The 19,704-nt window shown below is 44.8% G+C and overlaps 1 protein-coding gene across 4 annotated transcripts in view; it reads right to left on the reverse strand.

Moving 5' to 3' along the window:
- LOC128512227 (disks large homolog 4) overlaps positions 1–19,704 on the reverse strand; it is an 87,712-nt gene that overhangs the window by 42,205 nt on the left and 25,803 nt on the right. For 2 of the 4 annotated variants that reach the window (XM_053485410.1, XM_053485409.1), the window contains exon 1: positions 2,480–2,599. The exons of 1 other annotated variant lie outside the window; for it this stretch is intronic. In XM_053485410.1, the coding sequence (XP_053341385.1) occupies positions 2,480–2,599 (120 nt within the window). Of the gene's footprint in view, positions 1–2,479; positions 2,600–17,330; positions 17,412–19,704 lie in introns of those variants that run through there. One more of the 4 variants, XM_053485407.1, reaches the window with a different exon arrangement.

The raw sequence follows: 19,704 nt of genomic DNA on the forward strand, positions 1-19,704 counted from the left end.
TGATCCAGTGTTCAGTACTGATCTAGTGTTCTGATCCAGTGTTCAGTACTGATCTAGTGTTCTGATCCAGTGTTCAGTACTGATCTGGTGTTCTGATCCAGTGTTCAGTACTGATCTACTGTTCTAATCCAGTGTTCAGTACTGATCTAGTGTTCTGATCCAGTGTTCAGTACTGATCTGGTTTCTGATCCAGTGTTCAGTACTGATCTAGGGCTCTGATCCAGTGTTCAGTATTGATCTAGTGTTCTGATCCAGTGTTCAGTACTGATCTAGGGCTCTGATCCAGTGTTCAGTACTGATCTAGTGTTCTGATCCAGTGTTCAGTACTGATCTGGTGTTCTGATCCAGTGTTCAGTACTGATCTAGTGTTCTGATCCAGTGTTCAGTACTGATCTAGTGTTCTGATCCAGTGTTCAGTACTGATCTGGTGTTCTGATCCAGTGTTCAGTACTGATCTGGTTTCTGATCCAGTGTTCAGTACTGATCTAAGGCTCTGATCCAGTGTTCAGTATTGATCTAGTGTTCTGATCCAGTGTTAAGTACTGATCTAGGGCTCTGATCCAGTGTTCAGTACTGATCTAGGGCTCTGATCCAGTGTTCAGTACTGATCTAGGGCTCTGATCCAGTGTTCAGTACTGATCTAGTGTTCTGATCCAGTGTTCAGTACTGATCTAGTGTTCTGATCCAGTGTTCAGTACTGATCTGGTGCTCTGATCCAATGTTCAGTACTGATCTAGGGCTCTGATCAAGTGTTCAGTACTGATCTAGTGTTCTGATCCAGTGTTCAGTACTGATCTAGGGCTCTGATCAAGTGTTCAGTACTGATCTAGGGCTTTGATCCAGTGTTCAGTACTGATCTGGTGTTCTGATCCAGTGTTTAGTACTGATCTAGTGTTCTGATCCAGTGTTCAGTACTGATCTGGTGCTCTGATCCAATGTTCAGTACTGATCTAGGGCTCTGATCAAGTGTTCAGTACTGATCTAGTGTTCTGATCCAGTGTTCAGTACTGAACTAGTGTTCTGATCCAGTGTTCAGTACTGAACTAGGGCTCTGATCCAGTGTTCAGTACTGATCTAGGGCTCTGATCCAGTGTTCAGTACTGAACTAGGGCTCTGATCCAGTGTTCAGTACTGATCTAGGGCTCTGATCCAGTGTTCAGTACTGATCTAGGGCTCTGATCCAGTGTTCAGTACTAATCTAGGGCTCTGATCCAGTGTTCAGTACTGATCTATGGCTCTGATCCAGTGTTTAGTACTGATCTATGGCTCTGATCCAGTGTTCAGTACTGAACTAGGGCTCTGATCCAGTGTTCAGTACTGATCTAGGGCTCTGATCCAGTGTTTAGTACTAATCTAGGGCTCTGATCCAGTGTTCAGTACTGATCTAGGGCTCTGATCCAGTGTTCAGTACTAATCTAGGGCTCTGATCCAGTGTTCAGTACTGATCTATGGCTCTGATCCAGTGTTTAGTACTGATCTATGGCTCTGATCCAGTGTTCAGTACTGATCTAGGGCTCTGATCCAGTGTTCAGTACTGATCTAGGGCTCTGATCCAGTGTTCAGTACTAATCTAGGGCTCTGATCCAGTGTTCAGTACTGATCTATGGCTCTGATCCAGTGTTTAGTACTGATCTATGGCTCTGATCCAGTGTTCAGTACTGATCTAGGGCTCTGATCCAGTGTTGAGTACTGATCTATGGCTCTGATCCAGTGTTCAGTACTGATCTATGGCTCTGATCCTGTGTTCAGTACTGATCTAGGGCTCTGATCCAGTGTTCAGTACTGATATAGTGTTCTGATCCAGTGTTCAGTACTGATCTATGGCTCTGATCCAGTGTTCAGTACTGATCTAGGGCTCTGATCCAGTGTTCAGTACTGATCTAGGGCTCTGATCCAGTGTTGAGTACTGATCTAGGGCTCTGATCCAGTTTTCAGTACTGATCTAGGGCTCTGATCCAGTTTTCAGTACTGATCTAGTGCTCTGATTGATGATTTGATACTGATCCAGTGTTCAGCACTGAGTGTTCACACACAAATGTTGAACTAATCTTTGTAAAGTCTGACAGTGTTTAGATCGGTCTATTGTGTCTGAGATTTTTCTCTCTTTCCCAGTAGTGATGATACAGTCAGGGGGTGGAGGTGTCATTTATTCTCTCATTTCCATTTTTTCTTTCCTTCATTAATTCTGCAGATCCACAACACAGGCACCGACACACACCGAGTCTCCCTGCGCTCTGTCTCCTGCTCGCTCAGGGATGAAGGTATGGACCTTATAACATTCAAATTTTAAAAATACTATTAATAATAAAAATAGCTAATAAACCCCTACTATCAGCTAGGAGATGGTTTAGTCCAGCGCTTCATACACCCCCTCCCACACACACACACACACACACACATACACACACACATCCGTACTGAACTTATTTCAGTTCGTTTTAAAAGGGGACCAGGATGTGGACCTGCAGCCCTGCCTTACCTTACAGCCGAACATCAGAGACAGAGTCCGGTGACTGCACACGAGCTTACACTGGCACATCACCGGAGACAGACACTTCAGATTCCTCCACGATGGAGACATGACCATAGCGGCTGCCATGAGAGAGAGAGAGAGAGAGAGAGAGATGGAGAGGGAGAGAGAGACAGAGAAGGAGAGACGGAGAGAGAGACGGACCGGCCGGTATTCAGGGACGCACGCGCGAGTCGGAGATGTTCCTTCTTTAAAGCTCGCGGAGAACGAATAGAGAGAGAGAGAGAGAGAGATGATTAGAGGAGTGAGGCGGGATCTGCTTACAGTGCAAGGACACACACACACACACACACACACACACACACACACACACTACCTTCTTTAAAGGGAACGACTATAACCCTGAGATTAGACTTTTAAATTTAAATATTAGATTTTTTAAGATTGAGATCGACAATAACATCCATAAACAGAATGTGATTGTTTTGCAACCGAATGCAGGAAGAAAAAGAGAGAGATGTGAGCAGAGCAAAAGAGCCCAGAATTTCGACCCTAACTCCCAGCTTGACCACTGAACAGATGGGTGAGTGTGTACCCCTGTTAGTGTAAGAAACCTCTTTGCTAGACAAATTTAAAATGAAATTTTAATAAGAGTCATAAAGAAAGAATCGCTCAATTCTGCTTCCTGTACATAACCTACAGAGTTTTTGCGATGATTTCCGCATGCGCGACCAGTGGAACATGAACGAATCACTCTCTGAGACAATCGTTCTTCTGAGTCACGTTAAAGACTCGTTCAAAAAAACCAACTGGTCCATACTGTAAATGACCCATCACAGCCAATGCAGCCAATCCTAGAGCGCAGAGGCGGGACTTAGGCTGTAGCGTTATTTATTGCAGTTTAGCTAACAAAGTGTTGTAATTTTTTATTCATCTTTAAATATCAGCGTCAGTCAAAAACTCTTGTGTATCACTTTAATCAAGTTTTAAATAGGACATTAACAATGAGGATTTTTTTTTTGCTAGTGTAAACGCTAATCTAGGAATTAAAGCTTATCTAGGAATTGAGCTATAGATTTACGTTAAAGATGTAAAAACCAAAACAGTAACTTAAATGAAGAGACCGACCTTTATTTATGATTATTTTAGTTCATAAATAGATAAACAGAAACCAGATCCCTTCTAAAACAACTAGAATTGATAATTGACCTCACAACGTTTCTTGACCCGGTATGTCCTAAAGCGTCCGCTCAAGGAGCAGGTATTGCATTATTTGCAAAAGATTTGTGATATTTTTTCAAACAAAAACAAAAAAAAGACATTTTATTTTATTCTACATGTTTCATTTTCCTCGTGTGTCCTTTCGGGGGCTTCATAGTGCAGCGACCATCTCTTAAAACCATTCATTTCTAGCCGACTTATGATTAGATATTATAATTTTACTTTAATCGTTGATAATATTCTTGATATTACTTTAATTTATCATCTTTACACGGAGTAAACTCCTGAAAGATTCTGTATTCAGTACACAGGGTGCGTCACTCCGGCTTTGTTTGAGGTTTACCGTTCTGAAACGGTGCGCCCCCTTGTGTTCGTCTTTCACTTCACACGACTTGTACAAGTTTTGTGCGGCAGATAAAACTCACACTTTAGAACCGAAATCTTCAGGCACAAGTTGAAATTTGGCGTCAGTCAAACTGTGTGAGCGCTAAAACCAGATTAAGAGTTAAATATCGGCACCCACGGCTTTCCTCGGGTCTCTCACGAACGGTGACGACGACTCGCTGAGTCTCATGCCTCAGAGCTCATCCTGTGAGACAGATGTAACACATCCACTCGGTACCATAGCAGTGTGTAAAATTAAATCAAGGTGTAAATTTTATAATCATGATTCACTTCACAAACTCACATGAACTAAAAGAATAAAAACTTTTTTTTTTTTTTTTTACAGGAGATATTATAAGACAGGCACAGGACCAGGACACTGTTACATAACTGGAGATAAGATTTAAGTGCCAAGTACTGTACTACTGTACACACACACACACACACACACACACACACACACAGGTTGTTTTAACAATGTTCAAGATGAAACTTATATTAAAGAAACATATACAAAAAGCTGTCAGGATACAAACTATATCATTCACACACACACACACACACACACACACACACACACACACACAGACACACACGTGTGCACAGGACGCCCTCTGGTGGTCTCATGGTGAACAGCGCTGTCCATGGTGCTGAACGTTGCCTGTGAGTCACGTGATTGTCTCTTTCCAGTTTAAGACTGACCTCACACACACCAGCCTGTTACGATACAACACACACGAGTCCTGCACAAAGTCCTGACACCAACGAAAGAGGTTCTGAATTACGCTTCGCTGTAGCTGATCCACACTAAACTCTCTCATTCATCCTTATGTAACTTGTAGTTTTAGTAGTTTTCTGTGCTGTAACTCTTTTATAGCCTCAGGTCCATAGAGATGATGTGTATGAAAAGTCCAGGAGTTTATTATTCACAGGGAATTTATACCGTTAGGTCATGATCATATACACAACTCAGACTCAGTAATCCTAATCCTAAAACCCTCAGCCGAGTTTAAACACTGAGTGTCACGTGTTAGGGTACACCGAGCATCGGCTTCCTCCTGAGGTGCAGCTCATCCAAAAGGCAGGAGAAGACCAGCTGCTCGGGCAACTTAAGTCCTGCTCTAGTTACATCCTGGACGTCCGAGTCAAACCGGGACTTAAACAGATTAAAAACAGATGAGTTACATTAACAGAAGACTTCATGTACAGTCTTTGGATATGAGATCAAATACAGGGAGTGTTTACTCTCAGAACTGTGTTCTGTTATTCTGTACAATCAAAAGTCCTGCTTTGACTCGAACGCCTTGAACATAATAATTATGAATATATTACCTTTTGTGCTATAAATAATATAATAATATATCTGCTCATATTATACTATGTGATATTTGCTTATATTAAAGTTGCTCAGACTGAAATATACTGTACGTATGTCAAAAAATGTATTTATAGTCTTATATATATACAGTAGTCTCATACAGTACAGTATATACAGTAGTCTCATACAGTACAGTATATACAGTAGTCTCATACAGTACAGTATATACAGTAGTCTCATACAGTACAGTATATACAGTAGTCTCATACAGTACAGTATATACAGTAGTCTCATACAGTATCTTCCTCAAATCCAAAACAAAATACAAAATACATACGGCAGTTTTAAATTGTTGCATTTCCACTAAGTGTAGATATTAACTGGGTTTCTCAATTAAACTTTAAAATTAAATGATAGAACTGGTAAGTACAGTATGTGTGTATCTGGTTACAGGACAGTACCTGGGCATTAAATATTATTTACTCAAATACTTACACACACACACACACCCACCCACACACACACACACACACACACACACACACAGGGGATGCAGTGTTTTGATGAAATAGTATTCAGTCGTGTCTCTTTACAACTCAGCGCATTTGAATGAGCACGTGACCAGGAAGCCGCAGCAGCTGGCGCTCTGATTGGTGCGCGTTATGTGTTTCCATGGAAACGGATCGTTCCACTGGAGTCGATGAGGGTAACGTTGTGAATGTGTGTGGCAAAGGAAAACATCCAGTAATTAACAACAAGAATACAAAAAGACTTTATTTCTAAACTTCTGGTCCTGAACTGAAGCTTGAGTGTGCTAACCTGAGTCCTGAGAGTCTGGTGTGTGTGTGTGTGTGTGTGAGCAAGAGAGAGAGGGAGAGTGCGGAAGTGAGAGTGGCCATTGTGCATTCATCTCAGGACCGACTGCGGCGCGAGACTCCCCGGGTCTTTGGTGACGTCAGAGTTTCAAACAGAAGAGACTCGAGCGACCGCACGTGCCAAACCACGCTGGTAATAGTGTGAGGACGGCGCTCTTCTTCTTCTTCTTCTTACACCCCCGTCCTTGTGTTGACCCCACCCTCATGATCTGTGCCCTGTGTAGTGAACAGCGAGGGTAGTGATCAGCGAGGGTAGTGAACAGCGAGGGTAGTGAACAGCGAGGGTAGAGATCAGCGAGGGTAGTGAACAGCGAGGGTAGTGAACAGCGAGGGTAGTGAACAGCAAGGGTAGTGAACAGCGAGGGTAGAGATCAGCGAGGGTAGTGAACAGCGAGGGTAGTGAACAGCGAGGGTAGTGAACAGCACGTGCCCGGAAAGTGGGTGTGGGGAGGTGTTTAGGGGTCAGCGGCGTGGTGAGGAGTGTGTGAGATCAGTAGGTGTCAGTACAGGCCATGTTTGGAGCGTGAGAATGGAGGAAGTGGTGGGAGGTGTGTGTTTGTGTTTGTGTGTGTGTGTGTGTGTGTGTAGGTGCGTGGGTTCCTGTATTCAAGGGTTTTATGTGTAAAAGATGACCACATGGTTTCCATGGATATGAGATCAAAGATCCAGTGCAGTGAATGTAGGATACTCCTCTCTCTCTCTCTCTCTCTCTCTCTCTCTCTCTTTACTGGCAGGAGTGTGTACATGTACAGCTTTATCTTAAAGCATTAGAGGAGAAAAATAAGTTATTAATAACCGTATGAGTTACAGCCCTGAGAGAGAGAGAGAGAGAGAGAGAGAGAGAGCACACAACAGCGTCTCAACTACAAACCAAAAAGAAGACGAAGAATGTGGCAGGGTCGGACTCTGACATACTGTACACACACACACACACACACACACACACCCTGAGCACCCACACGTCAAAGCACACACACACACACACACACACACACACACACACACACACACACACACCCTGAATATACTGAACCCAGACTAATTCTAATCAACCATAACTAATGTTCAGTTGGTGACCTGTAGGTTGTTTGTTATTATTTATTTACGGTGTTTGTTTGTGTGTAATTTGTTCATAATGTTTACGTATAAATGCAGATTAATGATATTTGTAATGTTTCCTGTAACCAGCCTTCATTAACTGCTTTGGCAACAACATGATTTCTTAACATTCGTGTCAATAATCTTTGCTGGACTGAACTGTCTCACTCTCCGTCTGTCTCTCTGTCTGTCTCATTCTGTCTCACTCTGTGTCTCTCTTTCTTTCTCACTGTCCCATGCTCTCTGCCTCACTTTCTCTTTCACTCTGTCTTTTTATATCACCCTTTTTGTATCACTCTTCTCTGTCCCACTCTACGTCTCTCTATGTCTTTCTCTTTCACTCTGTCACTCTTTGTCTGATCTCTTGTCTCTTCTGTCTCAGTCACACTCTCATTCTGTCTCATGTTTTGTCTCACTCTATGTCTCTCTGTACCACTCTTTGTCTGCCTTACTCTGTACAACTCTCTATTTCTGTCTAACTATGTGTGTCACTCTTTGTATGATCCTCCTTCTGTCTCACTCTCCCTCTGTCTCCCCCGCATTCTGTCCCACCCTTTGTCTCACACTTTCTGTCTATTTGTATCACCCTTCCTCTCTCCCACTGTCTTTCTGTCTCACTCTCTGTGATGTGTATCACGTCCATGCTAACAGCTCTGTTAACACACACACACACACACACACACACACACACACACACACACACACACACACACACACATTTCCCATGATCCACTGCACCAGATCACTCTGCGGCTCTCAGGTTAAACTCAGAGAGGGATAGAGGAACTCCCACCCTGAGCCCACATCCGTTTCCATGGTTACATCTGCAGGGGCGGGGATTCCCTAAACGGAAACCGCTAGTGCACGAGCGTTTCAGAGAACACACACACACACACACACACACACACACACACACACACACACAATCTATATGCATGCACACATCATGTCAGCCATACATTTAAATTTCTCTACAAATTAGACAACTCCATAATTATTGGCACCCTACTACACTCTCTGTACATCAAGGCTTGTCATTAAAAATATTTTCAGCAAAAACAGATTTTGTTTTTAATTAATGTTGAACAAAATTCAGTTTTAACTAGATGTCTGTATTTGCGCTGTGTGAACATGTAATGTTTCCCTGAGGGCAAAACACACACACACACACACACACACACACACACACACACACACACACACACACACAGACATTCCACCTACAGATAATGATTTTTCTTTTTACATAACGATTTTAAAACCTGATATGTATTTTTTTTTTGCTTTAAAGGACACGTATGATGTAGAATTCACTGAGTCACGTGTAGACGTTCAGACTGGAGGAGCTCGTCCTCACCACTGAAAAGTGTGTGTTTGGAGGGAGGAGTGAACCAGAGAGAGTGTGACAGGTACTTTAGCTGGAGCATTAACACACACACACACACACACACACACACACACACACACACCTTACAGGACCTTTAAAAGTCACATTATTTTAGGGTAATGTTATTTTCTGAAGCACATCTCTCTCTCTCTCTCTCTCTCTCTCTCTCTCTCTCTCTAAATAAGTCTTAAACTTCTTCATAAACACTTTAAACAATATTATAAAGTATAAATAGCATACAAACAATCTTAACAACAAGAAATGCTGCCAAGTTTACATTTAAATAGGGTTTATTTTTCAGAAATATATATATATATATGGCTGTGATATTATACAATATGTATACAATATATATATATATATATATAAAGTGCAAAGCAGAGGCTGAGAACATCATGTACCACTCAGTGTATGATGGAGTGCTGAGCTTCATCCCGAACTTTATGGTTTGAACTCATCACCCCGCACCCCGTGTGCTCAGGCTAGTCACACCTCCTAGAGATCTTGAAGCTTCCGCTAGCCGTTATTCAGTTGCTACCCGAGTATTTCAGGCTCCGTGATCATTACATGGTCCATTCTGATTCTTATTTCAGATCAGAATTCTATGTCATAACAGTTACAATTACAATTACAGGTGACTTTTATCTGAATCTAATGTGGACGGCACACATGTGCACATCAGCTAATCAATGTCATGCTTAAGGTAGTGCTGTTGTGCTGAATATCAGCCTGGCTGTGATGCGGTTGTAGGCACGAGGGTGCAGTCAAGGTACTGAAGATAACATAGCCGTGCAGATATTCAGCACAACAGCACAACAGCACGGCCTGGAGTGTGATATAGCTTTTATACTGCAGTTCTACAAACACCATTAATTATTAACAGATTTGTTTCTTGACTTATATTATCAACAAATAGTATCAAATGAAAAGCTAGTGCACTATGTAGGGTGTACACTCCCTTGTTCCACAAACTAAGCACTAAGTAGTGCCCTTAATCAGGGGTTAGAGAGGGATTTGGGATTCAGCCTTGTGTTAGACGCTAGTTAGCGTTGTAGCTAAGCGTTAGCGGTGAACAGAACGACGCGGACGGTTCCGAGGCGATTCAGAAGGACTTAGAAGTGATGAGTGCAGAGACGGCGTGTTGTTTAAGACGCCATAACGTTATCAGATGTGTGTTCTTACTGAAAGTGCTTCTGTGACTGGGTGTGAATGTGGGTTTAGTCAGACAGCTGCTCTCTCCTCAGTACTGCGGACCGTACAGACCTACTCTCACCCACGCTGAGACACACAGTTAGTGTCATTAACCACTGGACAACACCTGGGACACGTCCACTCATACACAGAGTCACACCTCACAGTGATGTTACTGTCTGTTATCAGCACTAACTGTTGTATAATACATCTTTGCTCATGTTATCTGAGTTCATCATATTCGTGTGAGTGCTCATTCATTTCACACTGTGGCTGAGGTTTTAACAAAAATCTGTGTGTGGTTTTGTCCTGAAGAACAGTGAGCAGCTGTGTTGTATTCAGTGAGGCTTTAAAGAAAGAACGCCAGACATCTTGCTTTAGCTGTTTTTTTTTTCAGCTAACACTACCGCTGCTATGACATCCCTGTACTGCTAGTGCTGACTGATGATGGTAGTAATATGCCATTTATACATTTTTACACACTCCGATGCAGCAGGTGGCAGTATGTGCCTTCAATTGTGGACAAATGTGTTGGGACAGAAGTAAAAATGTAAGTTTTCACTAAAATGTTTTCTTTTTTGAAATACAGTGGAACCTCGGCTCACAAACATAATTTGTTCCTATGTTTTGCTCGTAACCCGATTTGGTCGTAGACAGATTCATTTTTTTCTGTACATAGAATTAATCAGTTTTCCGTCACTATGAACTACTGTATATTAAACTTTGGATGTATTCTGTATTGCTAACGCACCTTTGTTAGGGAGACTCGCTGACATAAAGGAATGGAGGAGAGGATGATGGGTGGGGAGGGGTTAGTGTTTGGTGGGGGTAAGTGTTTAGTGGGGAGGAGGTTAGTGTTTGGTGGGGAGGGTGTTAGTGTTTGGGGGAGGGGGTTAGTGTTTGGTGGGGAGGGAAGTTAGTGTTTGGTGAGGGTGAGTGTATGGTGGGGGTTAGTGTTTGGTGGGGAGGGGAGCTAGTGTTTGGTGAGGGTTAGTGTTTGGTGGGAAGGGGTTAGTGTTTGGAGGGGTACTGTTTGGTGGGAAGGGGTTAGTGTTTGGTGGGGAGGGTGTTAGTGTTTGGTGAAGGTTAGTGTTTGGTGGGGAGGGGGTAAGTGTTAGGTGGGAAGGGGTTAGTGTTTGGAGGGGTACTGTTTGTTGGGGGTTAGTGTTTGGTGGGGAGGGGTTAGTGTTTGGAGGGGTACTGTTTGGTGGGGGTTAGTGTTTGGTGGGGAGGGTGTTAGTGTTTGGTGGGGAGGGGGTAAGTGTTAGGTGGGGAGGGTGTTAGTGTTTGGTGGGGAGGGGGTTAGTGTTTGGTGGGGAGGGGTTAGTGTTTGGTGGGGGTAAGTGTTTGGGGGAGGGGGTTAGTGTTTGGTGGGGAGGGGAGTTAATGTTTGGTGGGGAGGGGGTTAGTGTTTGGTGGGGAGGGGTTAGTGTTTGGTGGGGGTAAGTGTTTGGGGAGGGGGTTAGTGTTTGGTGGGGAAGGGTTAGTGTTTGGTGGGGAGAGGGGGTTAGTGTTTGGTGGAGAAGGGTTAGTGTTTGGTGGAGGTTAGTGTTTGGTGGAGGTCAGTGTTTGGTGGGGAGGGGGGTTAGTGTTTTGTGGGGGTTAGTGTTTGGCGAGGAGAGGGTAAGTGTTTGGTGGGGGTTAGTGTTTTGTGGGGGTTAGTGTTTGGTGAGGAGAGGGTAAGTGTTTGGTGGGGGTTAGTGTTTGGTGAGGAGAGGGTAAGTGTTTGGTGGGGGTTAGTGTTTGGTGGGGAGGGGGGTTAGTGTTTGGAAGAAGAGACCCCTTCCATAGGAACTCTATTAATTCTCCTTCAGGGGTTTTATACTCTTTCTTTTGTTTCTTAGCCTCTGGTTCGTACATGGCAGCCATTTTCACTAAAAGTCTATCATAGAGACGCCCATAAGGTGTAGCACTCTGTTCACCGCAGTTTTATTTGGATGAGACTTCCTGGCAAAGGCTTGGACGTCACTCCACTTTGTACCAAATCTTTTATCATGTGCGCAATCTGCTAACGCAGACTGAGCAAAACTGGTGCTGGGCGACGCCCTAACGCCTTTCTTCAGCTGTTAGCGGCAGTTTGGGAACAGTGTTCTATTGGGTTTAGGTCTGGAGATGGCCCAGGCTATGGGGCCAGAAGCTCAACACCGCTTTCATATACACAGTTTTTTACTGGGTTTCCAGTTCATTAGCACAACTTAGTGACATTACTTTTATGCAGAGGGAGAACTGTAATGCATGGCATACGGTATGTTGTAACAATACTTTTGGCCATAAATCACAGCTCTTCCTCTGCATGAAACAAGTAATACGTGGCCAAATGTATTATGAAAACATACAGTATGCCATGTATCCGTGTTTGGTTGGTTTGCGATCAGTCAGTAAACACAAACACGGATTGCAAGTAATGCGGTTAGCAAGTGTTCCACAAGACGAGCAAAGATTTTTAATAAATCTTGACTTGAAAAATGAACAAGTCTTGGTTTACGAGTACAGAGTATCATGTATCATGCATACACTTTTTGTTTTGACGCCGAGCGTCATGTGATCACAACTGAGCCAACATTTTTTCTCTCTTTTGTGCTGCGAAATTGTGGGTAATCGTCTCCCCTGCTGGGTCTTAGTGCTCGTCTCTTACTGGTATAATCAACATCCGTGCACGTGTGTACTGTTTTCTATAACACTGTGATCACGTGTGTGAGTGTGTGTTTGTGTAAAAAATATTTTATTTTGTGTCTGTATGTGTGTGCGTACAGTGCGCGTGTAAAGCAAAAGCAAGTCTCATTAGAGAGGTTAAAAATCCATTTTCTCTCTCTGTATCAGCCTGCTCTTTGTGTCTGTGTGAGCGCGCGTCATTGGACACCGTGCCACACACACACACACACACACACACACACCTCCTACTTTCGCCTTCACAGACAGACACACTCTTTCTTTCTCTGCACAGAAACACTGCTCTGTCCTGATTCTTTTCAAAAGTAAAACGCAGGTTATTTTTTTTTTTCACTTTACAGCAGTGATTCCGTTAGTGTGTCACTTAATCAAGTGTCATTAGAGAGATTTCTTGTTTATTATATATATTGTAGCGTTTTTACGCCAGAAAGAATGCTGGAGAGACGAGTGAGCTTATTTGCTGCCCAATGCAATGGCTGGGAGTACTTTATTTAGCACACAGCAGGTATGGCATGAGCAGCACCTTCACTCAGGAGCCTACATCTAATTCAGCGTCAGCCTGAACTAGAGCACATTTCACACGTCACACCCTCAACACACACACACACAACAGGGCCGAAGCCACTAACCCAAACACCTTTCCTCATCATGGTGAACACACCGACATTCCCGCAAGGCATGCTGGTCGTCAGCCGCCGCCCCGCCCACGCCACACTGCCCCCACCCGAGCTGTGACCGTCCCTGGTCACCATGAAGAACTTTGTTTCGGAAGCGTGGAGGCAGTCGGCGCTGGCGGTGGGAACGCCGGCGTCCTTTGGCAGGTGAGCGATGAACGCAAACGTAGTCCTGAGGCGGTCCGGCCTCCACAGAGTTCAATGTTTCCCCGGCGTGCGGCTGGCAAGGCGCAAGGCGGTCCCGGTGGAGCAAAACTCGTGCCCGCCCCACCAACCGCACCCGGTAAATGACATCGGAGACCCGAGCTATTACCGTACAGGGGCCCACCCAGTGAGACACACGCCCGGCCGAGAGCCCCCTCCTTCTCCTTCCGGAGGAACACACCCACACCTGCTCGCCAGCAGCAAAATCTCGCCCCTGGCTGTGAGTGTCCACGCCCATTCGCCCCATAGGTGCCACCACCCGAAAGTCTTGCAGCGGTGCCCGCGAGCGCTGGGTGGGGCCCTTCTGCCTGGCGTTGAGCGGTTCACAGTTCACAGCCGGCGGAGCGACTGCTGGTGATGCTCTGGGAGACGCAGTAAGACGGCTGCACGCTGGCTCGGACGGCTGATCACCACCGGAGGACCTGGAGGACTGCACGGGGGGAACGTCCTGCGTCGAGGGTTCTACGTCGCGACGGCGCTCCACTTGCTCGCAGTACCGGCCATGCGCTTTGCTGCCCGGCAGGCGAGGTAAAGCGCCGGTGTTAGCGCGCAGATTTCCCGCTCGGTCTGCTACCGGAAGTTCCGCCCCCCGGGTGTGTGCTGCTAACCTGTCCGGCTGTGGTTTGGGTCCGAGCAACCTGGCTACCCCGAAGTTACCACGCAGAGTTCCGCTGGACAAATTCAGCAGCGCACCCCATCTCCCCAGAATGTCCAGCCCCAAAATACAGTCCTCCTCAACATTCCCCACAACGAACCCGTGGGAATAAGTTCGGCCACCCACCTGGACTCGCGCTGTGCGACACGCCCGTACCTTGACGCAGCCCCCAGCAACGGTGCGGAGGCTGAAGGCAGGATCAGGCCGTCGGCGAACACGCTTGCTTTGCCCCAGTACTCCAGAGCGCAGCAGCGAAACAGTGGAGCCGGTGTCCACGAGCGCCCGCAGTAAGACGCCATCCAGCACACAGTCAATGTAAAGCCCAGCGCGGCTTACCACGCGTTTAGCGTTTAGCATTTAGCGGCTGCTGGTGTACGCTGTCCCGTGCCTCGGCCTCGCCGCGAAACGTCGGAGAGTTGCTCGTTGCCTAGCTGCGACGGGTAGCCCTGTCCCCGGCTAGGTTCACGAACCGAGCGCCACTGAGCTGCGGGCGGTCGCTCGGCTCTTCCGCCGCGATGTACCGCTGATATGGGCTCAGTGCGCTCGGCCTCGCGCAGCGGCAGGTCGCTTTGCCGGCTGACGGCGCACGGAGCTGTATCTTGCTCCGGCGCTTGCGCAGCGCCAGCCTCCGCCCCAAGATCCAGCGCCGGGATTTTCACCTGGCCGCTCCGTGTTGGTTGCCGTGGTGTGCTCGCTTTAGCGCCATCGGGAAAACGCTTCTTCTGCGCGAGTAGTCGCTTGGATCTGGCGGCCCGCTTGGATTTTCTGAAGGTCCTCCGTTGTGCGCTCGAACCCGTTATTCTCCATCCCACTACTGACACCAATGTAGCGTTTTTACCGCTAAGCAGAACTTGGAGAGACGAGTGAGCTTATTTGCTGCCCAATGCAATGGCTGGGAGTACTTTATTTAGCACACAGCAGGTATGGCATGAGCAGCACCTTCACTCAGGAGCCTACATCTAATTCAGCATCAGCCTGAACTAGAGCACATTTCACACGACACACCCTCAACACACACACACACAACCCCATCATGGTGAACACACCGACATTCCCGCAAAGCATGCTGGTCGTCAGCCGCCGCCCCGCCCACGCCACAATATATATATATATATATATATATATATATATATATATATATATACAGATTAGTTTCTGAAAAAGTGTATCTTTTGAAAGATTTGTTAGAGAATGGGATTGAATTTTCCCCCCACCCCAAATAAATAAATAAATAAATAAATAAATAAATAAATAAATAAATTTAGTTATTCATTCATGGTATAGCCCTGGGGTTGATCCTGGTGCCATATCAGTGCCACCTTCGATAAAGTCTGCGTCCATCAAGAGCTTCAAACTTTAAAACACCTGAGTCTTAGAACCTTAAATAAATACATCCCGTGTTTGTGTAACTCGTGTCACTGAAGTCTACAACACGTCCAGCACAAACACATCTACCTCTGCCAAGGGGTTGCGACTGGAATGGTAATTGTTGTGTAATTACTGTGAACTGTGTGTTTTTCTACAGTGTTTTATGTTAGTCTGTACTCTGAGAGCTACAAACAGCCGGAACCAAATTTCTTGTTTGTGTGTCAACATACTTAAAAAAAAACCCGATTCTGATACGGAACAGAGGAATAAACTCAAACACAGTTTAAAAGTTTTTTACAGTATTTTACATAATTTCACTTTATTAGGAACACCTGTCTGTCTGCCCTACCTGCCTCATCACAAGGCAGCAGAGCAGTGCATGATGGGACGCCTGATCAGAAGGCAAATCACATCACAGCACAGGTGCACAGGTGTTCATTATTAAGGTGGGATAATCACATGTGTGTATGTTAATTAATCACTTGTTAACGTTATTTTTTTCCTAAGGGGTGCCAATAATTATGGCATTGTACTTGATAAACGCAATGTTAAGTTTAAATTAGGATCAATTTTTAGATGGCTAGCTAGTGTAAGTGTTTGTTGCTAATTCATTACATCTCACACATACACACACACACACACACACACACACACACACTCGCAGTGTATAGGAATTCAGGGCGGAAGATTAGATGGAGAGATCATAAAGCTGCTGCTTCATAACAACGGAGAATGACTTAGCAGAAATTCATTCACACACACACACACACACACACACACACACACACACAAATATGACCTTTGACCCTCTCTGATGTAGACAGAAAAACCATTGTGTAATTGAAAACATACAGGATGTGAAATATTCCTGAGACTGATGGAGAGAGACGGAGAGAGACAGACAGATCGAGAGAGACAGATTGAGACAGAGAGACAAATATGGTGTACATGTAATTTAGCATTTATAGCACTAGCAGTCTGTCAACCTCTTCCAGTCTGTCTCTCTGTCCTTGCCAATTTGTCTATCCTTCCCTGTCTGTCCTCGTCTGTCCTCTCTTCATGCTTCAGTCATACAGTATTAGCAATTTTCTTTTTCTGTCTCTCCTTGTGTATTTCTACCTGTCTGCCATCCCGTCTGTCTCTTATTGTCTATCTGTCTGGCTGTCTTCTTTTGTAATTTCATGTTCATGTTTCATTTTAGCCGTCTCTCTCTCTTTCTCTCTCTCTCTCTGTCTGTCTGTCTCCCTTATGCACATGTACATATTCAACAAGTGCATGAAGTTGCTCCTCATGCTAATCACTGATCCAACACACACATACACACACACACACACACACACACACTGCAGATGTTTTCCATCCTGTAATAATATCCAAGAAAAATCAACAGCACTGTACATAACATACACACACAAACACACCCACACATACACATACGTTAGCTCATAGCATAGCTAACTAACACCAACATGTCTCTCTCTCTCTCACACACACACACACACAAGCTGTATTTTCTTGCAGAATCAACAAGATGTCTGATCTCACGTAAACAACCCCAAAACTGGAGAGAGGACTGCGGAGAGATGGAGAGAGAGAGAAAGAGAGAGACAGAGAGACAGACGAATGAAGGAAAAGAGAAAACAGAAAGAGGTGAATGGAGAGAACGACAGATGAAAAGACAGACAGAGAAACGATAGAAACAGGGACGAAAAAAGGACAGAGAGAGAGAGATGGACAGAGAGAGACAGATGGACAGATGGAGAGAGAAAGAGAGAGAGATGGAGATTCCCTGGACCACAGGAAAATCATACGTACCACGCAAGAGCAGAGCGAAGGCAGTTTAGTGCGAGCCTTCATCAGAGACACATACGCAAGAGCAGCCGAGAGAAAACCCACCAGCACGGAGGAGAGGAGAGAGGGATGAGGAGAGAGGGAGGGGGGTGAGAAGAAGGAGGGGGGGGGTCTCCGTGACAGGTAAATATAAAACACAATAAAATGAGGAATAGAGGACAAGTATAGGGGGCGGAGTGGTAGTAATGAGGGAGAGAGAGAGAGAGGGAGGGAGGGAAAATGGGATAAAGAATAAAGGTGTGTGCGGGGGGGGCGGGGGCAGGGGGGGGAAGGGGCAGTTCTAAATGCACTTAATCAGGACAGAAAGAAACCCAGTAAAGGGAACAGCCTCTGAGTCACACGCTCTGCTCATGAACGACTACGAGAGAGAGAGAGAGAGAGAGAGAGAGAGAGAGAGGGATGGGAGGGATGGGAGGGGGAGTCACCCACGCTATTTCTCTCTTTTACATTTTATATGTTATGTATAAGTGTTTATACACATCTGTTTATATCCTCTTACTTCACATCTTATTATTTACATTGTCATGTTTCTCCTTTTCTCTCTCTCTCTGTCTGTCTCTCTATCTGTCTCTCCATCTGTCCTTTTGTCTCCTTCTTTCTCTCTCTCTCTCTCTCTCTCTCTCTCTTCATCTGTAATAATCAGACACAGGGATTTATAATCTGCCAGATCCTTTTAAAACCCACAGGCTTGGCATAAATGCAGACATTAAGATTTAAAAAATAAAAAGTAGAACTATAAACAAGAAAACCACAACTGGATCTGAAACCACACAGAGAACTCAAACACAACAGAAAGTCAAGAGTGAGAGACAGCAGTGAGGAGCTTTAATGATACTGATCACTAACAGAACGTACTAACAGTACACACACCTGTGGTTCTAATGACTAGGGAACAGGGAGACCCCAAAGTGCACAATACTCAAAGCAGTGCATGGGTGCAGAGCGCCCTCCAGGGGTCATCGCTGACATGATCAGACACGTGGAGTTATAATCAGACGCGTGGAGTTATAATCAGACACAGGGAGTTATAATCAGACACAGGGAGTTATAATCAGACACGTGGAGTTATAATCAGACACGTGGAGTTATAATCAGACGCGTGGAGTTATAATTAGACACAGGTAGTTATAATCAGACGCGTGGAGTTATAATTAGACACAGGGAGTTATAATCAGACGCGTGGAGTTATAATCAGACACAGGGAGTTATAATCAGACACGTGGAGTTATAATCAGACGCGTGGAGTTATCAGACACAGGGAGTTATAATCAGACACAGGGAGTTATAATCAGACACGTGGAGTTATAATCAGACACAGGGAGTTATAATCAGACGCGTGGAGTTATAATCAGACACAGGGAGTTATAATCAGACACGTGGAGTTATAATCAGACACGTGGAGTTATAATCAGACGCGTGGAGTTATAATTAGACACAGGTAGTTATAATCAGACATGTGGAGTTATAATCAGACGCGTGGAGTTATAATCAGACACAGGGAGTTATAATCAGACACGTGGAGTTATAATCAGACGCGTGGAGTTATCAGACACAGGGAGTTATAATAAGACACGTGAAGTTATAATCAGACGCGTGGAGTTATCAGACACAGGGAGTTATAATCAGACACAGGGAGTTATAATCAGACACGTGGAGTTATAATCAGACACAGGGAGTTATAATCAGACGCGTGGAGTTATAATTAGACACAGGGAGTTATAATCAGACACGTGAAGTTATAATCAGACACAGGGAGTTATAATCAGACACAGGGAGTTATAATCAGACACGTGGAGTTATAATCAGACACGTGGAGTTATAATCAGACACGTGGAGTTATAATCAGACGCGTGGAGTTATAATTAGACACAGGTAGTTATAATCAGACATGTGGAGTTATAATCAGACGCGTGGAGTTATAATCAGACACAGGGAGTTATAATCAGACACGTGGAGTTATAATCAGACGCGTGGAGTTATCAGACACAGGGAGTTATAATCAGACACGTGAAGTTATAATCAGACGCGTGGAGTTATCAGACACAGGGAGTTATAATCAGACACAGGGAGTTATAATCAGACACGTGGAGTTATAATCAGACACAGGGAGTTATAATCAGACGCGTGGAGTTATAATTAGACACAGGGAGTTATAATCAGACACGTGAAGTTATAATCAGACACAGGGAGTTATAATCAGACACAGGGAGTTATAATCAGACACGTGGAGTTATTATCAGACACAGGGAGTTATTATCAGACACAGGAAGTTATAATCAGACACAGGGAGCTATAATCAGACACATGAAGTTATAATCAGACACGTGGAGTTATTATC

This window comes from Clarias gariepinus, chromosome 24, assembly GCF_024256425.1.
Source record: "Clarias gariepinus isolate MV-2021 ecotype Netherlands chromosome 24, CGAR_prim_01v2, whole genome shotgun sequence".
Taxonomy (NCBI): domain Eukaryota; kingdom Metazoa; phylum Chordata; class Actinopteri; order Siluriformes; family Clariidae; genus Clarias; species Clarias gariepinus.